This window comes from Callospermophilus lateralis, chromosome 12 (assembly GCF_048772815.1).
Source record: "Callospermophilus lateralis isolate mCalLat2 chromosome 12, mCalLat2.hap1, whole genome shotgun sequence".
Taxonomy (NCBI): domain Eukaryota; kingdom Metazoa; phylum Chordata; class Mammalia; order Rodentia; family Sciuridae; genus Callospermophilus; species Callospermophilus lateralis.
Window position 1 is genome coordinate 109269257 of NC_135316.1, and position 13816 is coordinate 109283072.

Sequence of the window (13816 nt, forward strand, 5' to 3'; positions counted from 1 at the left end):
CGGGTGACCCCTCCCGTTTGAAATGGTCCTGCATCTGGGAAGCAGCCGGGGTGCCTCTGGCTTGAGCACTGACCGGTGCCCCTGAACTGTCTCTGTCCTGGACTGTCCCGCACCCACGGGTTGAAATTGAACCCGGAGCTGGAAGTTGGGGGTGCAGCACTGTGGGGGCGTCCTGAGAGTCAGTTCACCCCAGTTCAAGGTGTTCTTGACCCCTGAAGTGGTGACAGGAAGGTCTTGCTTGCCTGGGCCAGGAAGGTGGTGGGCAGCTCTGGGGTCTCCTCTTAGTCGTCATGCCCTCAGGCTAAATGGGCACATGAGCAGGACAGGAGTACGGTCTAGCCAAGGGACAGGGCCTGAGTCAAGTGAGCCTCTGTGTCAGCAGGTGCCACTTGTGATCTCCCGTTCCCGACTCGGGTCCTACCCGCTCTTCCTCAGAGCATCAACCAGAATTTCATTTCGGTAGGTTCAGGCGTCTGTTTTGTCAATCCACCTTCTTGTCTGTGCATACTCCATGAGGGCAGGGATAGTGTCCGGGCTGTCCCCACTTCACACCCAGCACATTTGGCAAGAATGGACTGAGGGAGGGAGGGAGCCAGTGGGTTGTAAGGGAAAGAGGACGAATCGGCTCTCACCCGTGTAGAGGTTGAAGTTGGGAGAGCCAGGTGCCCTCTCCTGGATCAGGGCAGGAACTCAGGCTCTTCGGTGCCCAACTGGGTGGGACGGGGATTGCTGTGTGGGTATGAAGGGGAAGACACGGGCATTCTCCAGGGTATGGGGAGGTCACCAGCTTCCAAAGATCTTCAGTATAATTGGTCACCTTGGGCCATGGGCCCTTTTTCTCCTGGATGAAGGACATCCAAATAAGCAGGGCTTGGCCAGCTCAGCTGAATGGACGTAGTTTGGCCCTGGACAGGTGTACTTGGCGCACCTAGAGCAGGTCTGTTGGAGCCGTCCTGGGAGCTTCGTCTCCTTTGAGCCTCTGTGGAACAGTCGGTGGCCGGGTGCCCCCGCCTGGGACTCTGGAGAGCAAGGGGTTGAACGCTGCACTATGCAATTCCTGCCGCTGGGAACTCAGACTTGAAGTGAGGAATGGATGGAGGCTATAATTGATATTTCTTTTTTTAACCTGTGATTCTGTAGAATGAGAAATGGGGAGTGCTTGCAGAGACCTAGAAGAACTGTGCGGGAGAGAGGCTTGCCTTCACAGAGACTGAGTGGACACTCAGGCCAGAGCCAGCTTCGCTCTGGAGACGGAGGAGGGGTGGGCGGAGCTGACCAGCAGGAGGACCGTGGTTTGTCTTCAGGTCTCGTGGCATGGCGAAATCAAGGCAGAGCCTGGCAGTGCTGGTGGGAGCCGCTGCTACCCTCCTGTTGGATGGGAAGGTGGGGACGCAAGCCTGGGCTCGTGGGGTCCTTCCCTCCGCCCACCCAGCCACTGCCTCGGGAAGGCATTTGAATCTTGAGAGGCTCAGGTCAGAGACATGTGCAGTCTGAGAGGCCATCTGGAGCACTGGCCCTGCCCAGTTAGTAAATACTTCTGCTTGTCCCGGAACCTGGTGTTCCACTGTGTGGCCCTTGAGACCCTTGTAGATGCTGGAATTCACAAGAGTCCCTCTGAAGGAGGTGAGCTGCCCATGGGAAAACACACACACACACACACACACACACACTTGTACTCACGTACTCACGTGTGACTGGGAGGTCTGAGACTAGGGTGGCATGGCCTGTGAGGGACTGCCAGCCAACCATGTGTGCCTTCTCCCTGGTGAGACGGGCACCTACCCGCTGGCACACATTGGCAAAGCAAAGTTCCAGGAAGGGCCATTCCATTGTGAGCAGGTCATGGGGAGCTCATTGCTGTAACTGAATCCAGTGAATATCCTAAACTTAGAAAAGAGAGTCTGCTCCATCAATTGGAAACCATTAAAATCTTTCCAACCTATGATTTATACACAAGGATCTGGCAAGTGACTCTAAAGTCAAAATTTAAAATAGCACGTGAAACACCATGGGGGAGTGAGCACAGCCCCCACCCCTTTCCCAGCAACTGGCACAGGAACCGCTGGGTCAGCTGGGTTAGCTGCCAAGGCACCTATTCATATCAGGGTCACGTGTAATGCAGTCTGAATGCGCTGCCCATCCAGGCCAGTCCCATTGGTGCTGAGCACAAGCCGTGAAACCTACAGCTTAATGCGAAGCTGTGATCCAAGAGTCACGTGTCCAGAACCATGGAAATCATGTAGATAAACACCGAAACCATAGAAAATCGCCTTTGAGGGCATAAAAGGGTTTTATGTGTGTTTACTTTTACACTGCAGCAGTCTCACTACCTCACATGGGACAAAAAGATAACCAAAGAGAGATTTAAAAGGAGGTACTGGTTTCTTTAAAGGATTTGAGACGCCCAGACTTTCTGGAATTCTTCAAAGCAGTGACTGATGCATCAGGCACTGGATTATTGTAAGAATCATTATAAGAACACAAAATATGTGGGACTCTCAAACGAGGCGTCTCCGGCATGGAACGGTGAGCTCAGGAGAGGATTTGACAGTCTGTACAAAAAGAGCCTTGAGGGACTGAGGTCAACGCTGGCCGGCCAGATGGTTCTGAGTCAGGCGTTTGCTTGTCCTGCATGTCCAGTGTTGGCCGTGGGCAGAGTCTGCTCTGGGCAGGACCCACAGTGGGGCAGTGGCCACGCCATCTGCCTCTCCACGTGCATGCCCACAGCAGTGGGAACAGGGAGGATTCTGGCTCAGGTCTGTCGCAAAAACCTTAGAGGAGTCCCAGTGCCCATCCTGCCGGGTCACTGAGGCGTGGCTGAGGGGAAGGAAACACTGTGGCAATGTGAGTGCTGCTGGACACTGGACAGTCCTGTTGGCCGGGGGCTTTGCTTGCACAACAAGTTTTGGCCCAGGGACTGACAGGGGCTGCTGGTGTCCAGAGCCCCTTACGTGGAACTGTCCGCTGCATGGGCCTGTGGGCACATCAGGAGTTGCTGAAGGGTGGCCAAGCATGAAGAGCCAGCCTGAGATCCTCCCTGATGAAAAGCTGCACCAGCTCACCTGGGGAGGGAGGGTCTGTGTAGCTCACCTGGGGAGGGAGGGTCTATGTAGCTCACCTGGGGAGGGAGGGTCTGTGTAGCTCACCTGGGGAGGGAGGGTCTATGTAGCTCACCTGGGGAGGGAGGGTCTGTGTAGCTCACCTGGGGAGGGAGGGTCTGTGTAGCTCACCTGGGGGAGGGAGGGTCTGTGTAGCTCACCTGGGGAGGGTCTGTGTAGCTCACCTGGGGAGGGAGGGTCTGTGTAGCTCACCTGGGGAGGGAGGGTCTGTGTAGCTCACCTGGGGAGGGAGGGTCTGTGTAGCTCACCTGGGGAGGGTCTGTGTAGCTCACCTGTGAGGAGAGGACTGTAGGTCTCACCTGTTGGAGGGCAGCTGTGGCATCTCACCCAGGGGGAGGGCCAGGCTCCCCTGGGAGGGGAGTGGTGGCCAGGGTAGCAGCTTGGCCACTTGGAGAACAGGAGGAAAGAAGGTAAAGCCACTCATCCTGCCGTAGGCAGCCATCAGTCTAGAAGAGCCAAGGCCCTCCATGGTCGATCTCCATGTTCTTCTCTCGTCCATTATGTTGAAATCCAGGGTGAGGAACCCTTCTCCCCACTGGACAGGCCAGCCAGGAGCCCCTCCGTCTCCAGTGACCCACTTCAGAGTTGCAGTCAGGGCAGGAGCTTCCATTCTGCCTCCCAAGGACTCAGGTCCTGGGGGAAGCCTGCTTCCTCCTCCCTGTAGATCAGCCGGACTCCCAGAGCAGGAGGGATGGAGGGGGCTCTCCCTGCAGGTGGGACACACCTGCATCACAGGTGATGCCCGTGGTGCAGGATTTCCATCCTGCCAGGTGCACCTCTGCCTCTTCACAGGGCACCTCCCTTCTCTCGCTAGGCTCCGTGTGAGCTGGTGGGCCCAGAGCAGCCTGGCCTTGGGTCCCGCCCCTGTTCTTTCTCGGCTCACTCTGGCCTCTCCAGGATGCACCCCTGTACCTCCAGGCACGAAGAGGAGCTGCTTCCCGCCCTGGGCTCCTCATTCCTACCCCAGCCCTTGACCTGTGGTGTAGTCACAGAGCAGTGTCCATCTGCATTTCTCCTGGACTCCCTGGGTTCGGGGAACATTCTCAAGGCATGCAAGGCCATTGACTACAGAGGAGCAACCAGGCAGACAGGGACCTGGGGGGTGGGGAGGTGCCGGATAGACTCAGTGATTCCACCACAGGGTGCCTGGTGGGGAGGCCCGGCCTGCTGGTGGCAGGAGGACGGGAACTCTACCTTCTCTCGGCTCAGCAGTGAACCCACCTAAAACTGTCCTAGATAAATGCTTATTGAATATGTTGAATGAAGTCTTGGTTTTAGAGTTGAGAGGACTCCCAGCAGGTGGTACTGTGACCCCTATTGTAGATGACACAGTTTAGGTCACTTTCTTTGTGCTTGGTTTTTGCAGGGTGTGAAGAAGTACGATGTGCCCTGCGGAGGAAGAGACTGCAGCGGCGGCTGCCAGTGCTACCCGGAGAAAGGAGGACGCGTAAGTCAGAGCGTCGCCGAAACACTCCCTGACCCTCCCTGACACTTCTGTTGAAACGAAAGTGCCTTAACTCACCTGGATAAGTCAGTGGCTTGCCTTGCTAAGAAGTTTAACCCACAATGTTCTCTTTCACCAGCACAAGTCATAATGCCAAATTGGGCCCATTTAGACCACTTTTCCTTTTCTCTCGTTCACTGTTAAGAAGATGTAGGTCCTCCCTCAGCATGTGTGGGGGGTGGGTTCCAGGACACCACTGGGTGTCACAAGCTGACGCTTAAGTCCCTTACGTAAAGTGGCTTAGGATTTGCATGGAACCACACACATCCTCCTACACTTCAAATCATTCCAGATGACTTTTAAACCCAAAGGCAACATAAATAGATGTTATACTGTACAATTTAGGAAATAAAGACAAGAAAAATCTGTACAGATGCAGAACAGATGCAATATTATAAAAAATATAATTTTAATCCATGGTTGATTAAATCCATAGATGTGGAAACTTCTTCCAACATGGAGCACAGGCCCTGTGTGTATACACATGGGCATATGTATACACATAATGCAATGATGTTTGTACTTAGATTTTACATAAACATATATCTTGCAAAAATATTATGGAAGAGAAAACAGTTGCATTTGTACTGCAGTGTAGGTATGCAAACTAGAGAGCATTGGCCTTTATACTATTGGTAGTTATTCTAAATTTAAAATTATTCATTCCCTGAATGCTCTTTATATAGCTCATTTCACAGATAAGCAGGGAAAAAAAGGCTACCCCAAATTATTACAAGAACACCTGGCAGAATTTGAACTCTTGACTTATGTTGGGTTTAATGTGTTCAGTGCTTAATTGAAGATGTTGGTTTCTTGCTCTGTAGCCTCTGAAGCAGGTGTTTGAGTCTTTACTTGTTTCTAAAGATAGTCCTTCTGCTTAGATGTCTAGATCCACTGTGCATGTGGAGGTGTGGGAGTAGCACTTCACTTTATGCCACAGAGTTGGCGACTCTGTCCCCAGGATTCCTGCTTGTCTACATCCCTGGTGACTGCCAGGTGGTGGGAGGTGGTCAGGAATTCTTGCCTGCAGTGCCATTTTTGCCAGAAATCACTACAGTCCTGGGTGCCCAGTGAGACTCCCTAGCAGAGTCCTAAAGGCAGTGTTTGAAGTGGCTGTGCCCACTCCTGCCTCTGGCTGTGGGATTCTGCCATGTCAGGTTTGTCTCCACTCCAGAGTCCCCCCCACAAGACATGACCCCTAGTATTCATGATCAGGACCCCTGCTGGTCCGAGCAGTGGTTCTGTTTGCTCACCTGTGACTGATCATTACCCTGGGGCTGTGCCTGGGGTCAAAGCCATCTCATGTGCTGTGTGCATCGGGTGATGCCATTTGTAGACGGTGAGCTTCAGCTTTAGTGAGGGGCTTCCCTGTTTAAAGAGTTGTAGATGAAGTCATTTGTCATATAACAAGGAGAGAGATATATATATTTGCCGTCTCATGAGTTTTGACTGCCCCGGGTCCCCTGCCGTTGGTTTTCCCAGCAGCGAGAGGGCCCTGAAGGCAGCGCCTGGCTGCAGACGCTCCCGTGCACTCGGCTGGCCCTGCCTTATATGGACACAAAGCAGATGAATCAGCAGTGTGCAGACATCTGCGACTGGCATGTGGGGTGGAGCTCGGCTCGAGAGGGCCGCTGTGTCCTCTGTGTACTCAGCCAGACAGGACTCGGCCCAAGGGCTGAAGCCGAGGGCTCTGTTCTTTCTCACTTCCTGTGATTGTCTAGTGCAGAACTAGGACTGAATTTTCCATGTTGCCTTTACAAGAACTTGGTTCTTCATAAAGACACTGATTGTGACGTCAACAGACGCTGCCACCAGCGTGCCCATGTACTCTGCCGCTCTGCCCCAGATCTTCTCAAAGAGGTTTGTGGAAGGAGATCCCTAAGGTCCCTGGGTCTCTGAGCAAGTTCACGACACAGACCCAGAAACCTTGGTAGGGCCCAGTGTTCCCAGCCTAGGAAGCAGCTGCATCTGTGTCTAGTGAGGTCTAAAGCTGACCCTCTGGTTCATTTGATAGCACTAGTAGTCCAAGTCTCAGGTGGGCTTGGAGTCCCTCTGACTGTTCAGCAGGTTGTCAACACTGATCAGATTAAGTAAAAATGTGGCCGCTACCTGAGCAGTTTGTGCAGGAGGGAAGACACCATCCCCGCTGTGCCGCTTCCCCATGGCTCACCCTCCCTGTCTAAGCACTCAGGTGGCCTGACACTTCACAAGACACACCTGCCACGGGGCTGGACAGACGTTGTTGGGATGTTGGACTGGTCAGCACCCAAGGCAGTCCTTTAGTTCTGGGGTGCCAGAGCACACTGGTCAGTAAGATGACAGAAACAGCCCACAGTAGAAGGAGAGAGAAAACCCAGCAGAGGGAGAGAAGCAACCAACCTCGCCCGTCCCCGAAGGTGCTTGTCAGGACAATTGCCGCTGCTTCTTCAAAGCAGTTATTAAGATGCAGCATCGATTTCAATGCTGCAGACTTGGTGGATTTGATTACTGACTGTGAATTGATAAGTGGGTTAAACATTTATTGGTTAGCAGATTTATCCAGATGTGTTTTTGCAGAAAGCGGGGCCACATCTGCCCTACTTTGGGGTTGATAGTATTTTTTAAGTAATGTAATACATAAAAATAGCAGTTGGACAGAGTCTGCTGTCCAGAGAGCTGCGTGCATAGTTTGTTCTTTCCCACAGCTTCCCCTGGGGTCCCTTGCCATATATTTTCCCCCTGGTGCTACTGTAGCCGTGATGACACGCCTCCCAGCAGGCTCTCCACCCCCATCCTTGGCTAACTCCACCTTATATGGACATGGTGCCCCGCCAGTGTGCTCCTCACCATGGTGACTGCCAACAGCAGAAACTGCATGTTACTGGGTAACTTTTGGACTCTAAGCAGAAATCGCAAGCATACTGTGGATTCCAGTTCCAAATGAATTCTCATGTTACCGAATGAATGAGCTTTGTGTAAAATGTATGGAGCCTGATCTTGCACCCATAGTTGGTAAGCTGCAAATTTTCCTGGCAGGGAGAGAATTGTTTCTTGTGGGCAGAACCACCAAGCCCCCAGATAGTTCCAGCAAGCCACAGAGCTGGTCAGAGCTGGGAGACACAGTGTGATTCCCACTCGGGTCGGGAGGCGAAGGCCTGCATGGTCTCACGCCCAGATTGTGGCAGAGGTCTGAACAAAACCCACATGTTGGAATTTTACTCAGGAGTCTTGTGTAGGTGGGCCTCGGCCTGTGTCTTGCAGGTGGGTGGAGATGGGTGGATGGGAGGTTGAGAAATGCATTCTTTGGCTCTGGCTGTAGGCTCAGGGCTAGCGAGCCCAAGATGAAAGAAGACTGCCAGCCTCGGGGTTAGGAAGGAGGGGGGCATGGGCAGAGACGAACCCCCAGCAACTGGCAAGCCTCCTCTCCAAGGTGGGCTGCAGTCACTGTGCGGTGTGCTCTCCTGGGTTCCAATCATAAATCTTACCTGCCCTGTGGATAAACAGGAGTTCAAAATAAAATTGAATTCCTCTTTGAAGTGACTCAGTATAAATCTGGGAACCCATAGCGCCCCATGGGGCTGCGTAGACGGGGCAGCTCAGAATGTGACATGGCTGGTTCCCATGGCCCTAGTGGCTCTGTCCAGGTGGTTTGGAGAGGTGCTTCTGCGGCACGCCTCTGTTCACACCAGTGGCCAGTGGCCAGGCAGACACTTCCGAGTGGGACGCAGCATTCTAAGCAGAAGTCATCGCCAACGTGTAACACACCAGCAAGGCCCAGAAAGGACAAAGAATAGTTCAGCAGTAGCAGATACGCCGCCTGGCTTCCGGGAGACGACCCTGTCTACATGGGACTCACCTGCTTTCCAGACTGGGGGGTTATTTTTAGTGGGACTTTGGAGCCAAGGTGCCCTGGCTCCTCCTGAGCCCAGGGGCTACAGCAGCCCAACTACTCCACCATTTCTGTGGAGAAGTAGGTTTGGACGAGAGCTGCCCAGGTGTGTATCAGACAGTGCTAGGCCCATGACCTGGCGTTCCTTTCCCATCTGTCTCTGTGAGAAGAGCGCAGCTTCCTTCCAGCAGTCAGCACCCAAACGCGAGCTCTGTGTGGGTTGTATCAACTGCTGCATGCAAGGCCCAGGCCCAAGAGAAGGGGTTGCACCAGAGAATAGTGGAAGCCGTCCCCAGCCGCACAGCATGCAGGAGTGAACAGGGACAAACCCAGTAGCCTCAGCAGAGAGGGGGCAGGGAGGCGAGGGTAGATGGGGACGGTGGTGGGGGAGAGACTGCACAGGCCTGGGAGGCCATCTGCTGGGCCAGATGACGAGCCCTCTGGAGACGTCTTCCAAGAAGTCAGTTAGCTGATCCAGGGTCACAGAGCCCTTTGAGAGAAGACTAAGGCTCATTCAATTGGATTTATTATAGGCCAAGAAAATGCTGTGGAAGACCTGAAATGTGGCCCCAAACACAGAATAGATTGCATTTAGCCTATAAGGCCACTAAAATCTGAGAAGAATATTTATTCATTCAGCAGATATTTATTACATATCCATCATGTGTCAGCCACTACATGGGCAGTCCCACTCCTGGTCTGCTGGCACTGCTACTCCAGCGCCACACTCTCCTGGAGAATCGTCCTGGGCCATGTTCAGTCTGCACTGTCCAGCATGGCTATTTGAGTAACAGACATGTGGCTAATTAGCAGATGAGCTAAATGTTATATTTTATTTTATTTCAATTAATTAAAATCCAAGTGAAAGACACACATCGTACCTGGTTCCACACTGCACATCAGTGCTAGAGCTTTGGCGAGGAGGAGCCAGGAGAATAGGAGAGGAGATAACACAGAGCCAGTGCGTAAGAATGTTTCCAGAGATAAGTCCCAAGTTGTCACAATGGATAATGGAAAGCCAAGGAACAATGGAAAGCCAGGCATCATGCAAGTAAGACCAGGATTTGTAACCGGTGGACTCATAGCTTTACAGAATAATGTTATCTCTAAAGTAACCCAGCCCAAGGCACAGGCCATTGGAAATGCTGGACACACAGAACCTTCTAGTCACCCATCAAGGGGAAGGTCCTCAGCCTTCACCCTTCACCCTCTGCCTCCCCAGGGCCTCTTGGGGAGACTGTGCTTCTAGCTGTTCCAACATGAGCTCTGACCAGGACCCTTCTCACCTTCAGGGGCTTCTGGTGTGGTGGCTTTGGCCAGCTTGGTGATCTAGCTTAGACTCTTGAGCATAGTGTGGCTCTTCCTCCCTTTCTATCAAGATTGCAGTGGGTATATTCTTAAGGTGGGACTTTTAGCAAACTATTGTGAAAATGAGTTAATTATGCTTCTAGGGAAAAAGAAGAAATTGCAGTTTCTGTTCCCACATCCGCTCCCTGTTCTACCCCAATATGATGAATATTTAGGTCAAAAGGACTATTGTGACACTGTTCAGGATTTGATTCCAAGAAAAGGCCAGGTTGGAGATTACCCAAAATGAAAAGGACATTATTAAAATTCTAAATTAATAATTTTAATATCACTTCACCAAATAGACTCAAAGAACATCATTAGACAGAATCTGATGTTTGAAGGTTCGTATTCAGGTGACTAGGGTGGAGCTCAGTGGTAGACCATGTGCTTGGCACACATGAGGCTCTGAGTTCCATCCTCCGTACCTCCAAAGGAAGTTAGTGTTTTAGAGAAAAACAAAATCATTCCCCGTGCTTTTACGTTCAGTGCTGGGGATTGTACCCAGGGCCTCACACACCCCTGGCCACCACTCTGTGACTGAGCTGTATCCCCAGCCCCCATTATCTTTGAAATCACCATTTCCTTTGTCTGAAACGTGATAAATTTTTACCCTGGATTCCATTGTTTCCTATCAGTAAAATGCATTGTTAAATAATAGGAATCATGAAAGTCTTTGGTTAAAAATTGATCATGGCAGTGATGGCCTAACACTTATCGACTTCAACAGATCGTGTTCCCGGCACAGCTACTGACTGTGACAGCTAAGCGGGTATTTGCTGAACCCTGGAGTCAGCAGAGAACAAGTTGATGTAGGTTCAGGTCCTCTTGGCAATGAGAAGGAAGCGCTTCCCAGCCGTGTTGTGCCGGAGCACAGAGGAGGAAGTGGAGATGCTTTGGGTCTTTGTGTCTCCACTTCTCCTCCTCCTGATGGACTCTATGTGCATGAACCCCAAGGATGCTGTGGCAGCCCGTGCCACATTCTTCCGTTGCCTCTCCTGATTCCAGGGATTGCTAACGAGAGCTGGCCCTCAGCACCTTCGTCCATCATCTGCTACCCTGGAGAGGCATTGTCTTTCTGAGAGAGCCACACACCCCTCCATGTCCTTCTGGATTCACACCCAAGCAAACCAACCATAGAGTGGGGATTGTCAGAGCTCAGAGCAGGGAACAAAGTCCAGTTAAAAGTCAGCCCTTTTGTTCTGAGCCAGACTCCTGGCTGGCCAGCTGCTTTCTGAAAAACAGGCTGGAGAGCAGGGGCATTCGCAGAAGTGACCCTGGAGACCACCACTGGTTAGTACAGGCGGGCAAAGGCCCTTTCATGGACTCAGGGAAGCGGCTCGGGGAACTAGGTGTCCACACCGGCCATCCCACCAGAAGCAGCCACAGAAGACCATCCAGCTCCACCCAAAGCTGGCGGTTCTGGGGAAGGGTCCTTCCTCCCAGAGCTTCATGGGAAACATGGGCGTCACTCTATGCCCAGGCAGCGGCAACCGCTCTGTGTCTTGATAGGAAGCCCCACAGGCTCCCGGGGAGCAGGACCCACAGTTCCACATTCTCAAAGCCCAGTGAAAGCTCCGGCTGCAGACACCCTTCCTGTCCACCTCCTGGGGGGCTGTTTGGGCAGGGGAGGCGCGGAAGCTCTTCTCCCTCAGGAGAGGTGGGCTGTCCTCAGAGAGCTATTTTGCTTTATTCGCTTCCCAATTCATACTTAATGAACAGTTGCAGGGTTTCTAAAGAAGACCAGAGCAAAGTCTTTCCCAACCACACACGTTTCCCAAATGCCACCAAGACAGCAGAGCACCTCTGTCTAGGTCTCCCCTGGTGCAACAGGGAGGGATCTAAAACTGCTGGCTCTTGGCGTGGGGCACACACCTCCTGCCTCGAGGCCGTGGGCCCTGGAGGGCTGTGGATTGTTCCAGGAGGGTCTACCTGTCCATCCTTGACAGCAGGCTTCTGTCCCACTGCTGCAGTAATGAGGAGACAACCAATCGATGGCTTTGCAAAGTTGGGGAGTGAGCCTTTGCGTTTCCTTTTAGACATGGTAAAATAACCAGAAGAAAGTGTGGCAGAAATGGCCAAGCCCAGCGATCCCGTGCACATCTTCCTCCTGAGGGGCCTCTGAACTTGCCACTTGGGGAGTGGGAAATGGGGTCCTCTCTTCCCTGCCTTATTTTTGCCATCTTTAAACGTCAGGAACTACCCCATCTTCCATGTTCAAAGGGCCAAGATATGGTACATCTTTATATCGCTATTATTGGCATCAGGGTAAACATTAATAAATTTATTTGTAATAGTTTTGAGCATTTCAAAAATTTCCTAAGAAGTCATCCAACCAGAGGCCCAGAGCAGCCTGCCAGCCTTAGCCCTCTGGCACCTCCGCCAAACTAGCTCACTGTGGTGTAGACAACTGGATCATTCAAGTCTTCAGATGTCTGACTCATGGGAAGCACAAAGCAACCTTCAAAAGACCATATGGCCCTACTGCTTAGAAAGATCAAAATACCCCTGTCCCTTTCTCTCTGTTCCCAGTCTAGAGGCTTAAATTCTAGAAGCACCAAAGTAGAAACAGACTTCCTAGTGACCCAGCACAAGCCCTGCACGGAGGACAGTTTCCTCCCAGGCCACACGGAGGGCATTGAAGACCCCCCGTGGGAACAACAGCTTTGTACCCCAGACACTGTTAGGATGGATAATTCCTGAAGGTTTGGAACCAGAAAGAAAGAAAACAAAATGGAATGGAAATAATTAAAGCAGGGTAAATATCGTCCTTGGCCTAACAAGTTCTCGGTCCCATCGTCAGCATCAGTGATTTATTAAATTGTTGTCTTGGTAGGTTTCTCTTCAAACTTAGAGTCTGTTTTAAATAACAGAGTCAAGCGAATTCTGTGGTGAGGCTGGTCTCTGTGGTAAGAGTTGAAGTGCCCACGTGCGTCTGTGTGGGAGCGGTTGCTCTTAGGAAGACCACATAAAGTGGTGGCTGTGGCGTTTTAAGTCTGTGAAGACGTTGGTGAACTGTGAGAGAACCCGAGGTCAGTTTTGGGTGCTGTGCCCTGTTTGGCGTCTGTCTGCAAAGCCCACAGTTCTAGGTTTGGTGAAAGGAACACTGCATGGCCTTTGAGGACAAGGGAGCACATGGGGGAGCAGAGCTCACAGCCCCGTGAGGCCTGAGGAAGCCACTGTCCTTTGCTCCTGTTGTCTCTCACCTTAGCCCAGCCTGGAGAAGTGGCCGGGCAGCGGGGACAGGGCAGCAGCGTGCACAGTCTCTAGCAGGCTATACCGTGTGCCCCGAGCTGTAGCTCTGCAACCTAAGAGAAAGAGTTGATGACTATCCCAGAAAATTTATCCAAGCTGCACAGGACACCTGCCTTCCTGTTCGGCCTGGAGTCGTACAGGCACCTTGTATGTTTCTGTGCACATCAGTCCGGAACATTGGCCAGGCTTCTCCCTGGCCTCATTTCCAGGAAGGGCAGAGAATGCCCTGAGACTGTCAGATACCTCTGGTCTTAGCTTCAGGAAAGAAACTGGGGGAATATAGATCAGCTTTATATCTATCCAGAATGAAGTTCATATAGAACTTGGTTAAAAGTCCTGCACTTCATTCCAAAGTATAACAACCCAACCCTTAAAAGTTGAACTTAAAAGCTTTTCCTCTTCAAAGTGGAACCTGGGGGAGGACTGTTTCCTGACATTGAGTCCCACCCTAAAGTGCAATTCTGTGAGGCTCCTTTCCCAGCTTCCCTCGAGAGACCCCAGAGAATGGGTGGTGGAGCTGTGGGCAGAGCTTTCTTCTAGCCGCAGGACACCTCGGTTCCACCCCCAGCCTGCAGGGAAATGAACAGAAAAGGAGCACCTTTCACCACCATGACAGGTGGCCCATCAGCCCAGAGTGACCATCAGTGGCCACGGAGGGGGCACCACGGCACATGCGATGGTCGCGCCCACCGAAGCTCTTGGGAAGATGGCGGCACAAAGCCA

At 52.1% G+C, this 13816-nt stretch overlaps 1 protein-coding gene across 1 annotated transcript in view; it reads left to right on the forward strand.

Moving 5' to 3' along the window:
• Col4a2 (collagen type IV alpha 2 chain) overlaps positions 1–13816 on the forward strand; it is a 148923-nt gene that overhangs the window by 37841 nt on the left and 97266 nt on the right. The window contains exon 4 of the mRNA XM_076872639.2: positions 4486–4566. Within this exon, the coding sequence (XP_076728754.2) occupies positions 4486–4566 (81 nt within the window). The remainder of the gene's footprint in view (positions 1–4485; positions 4567–13816) is intronic.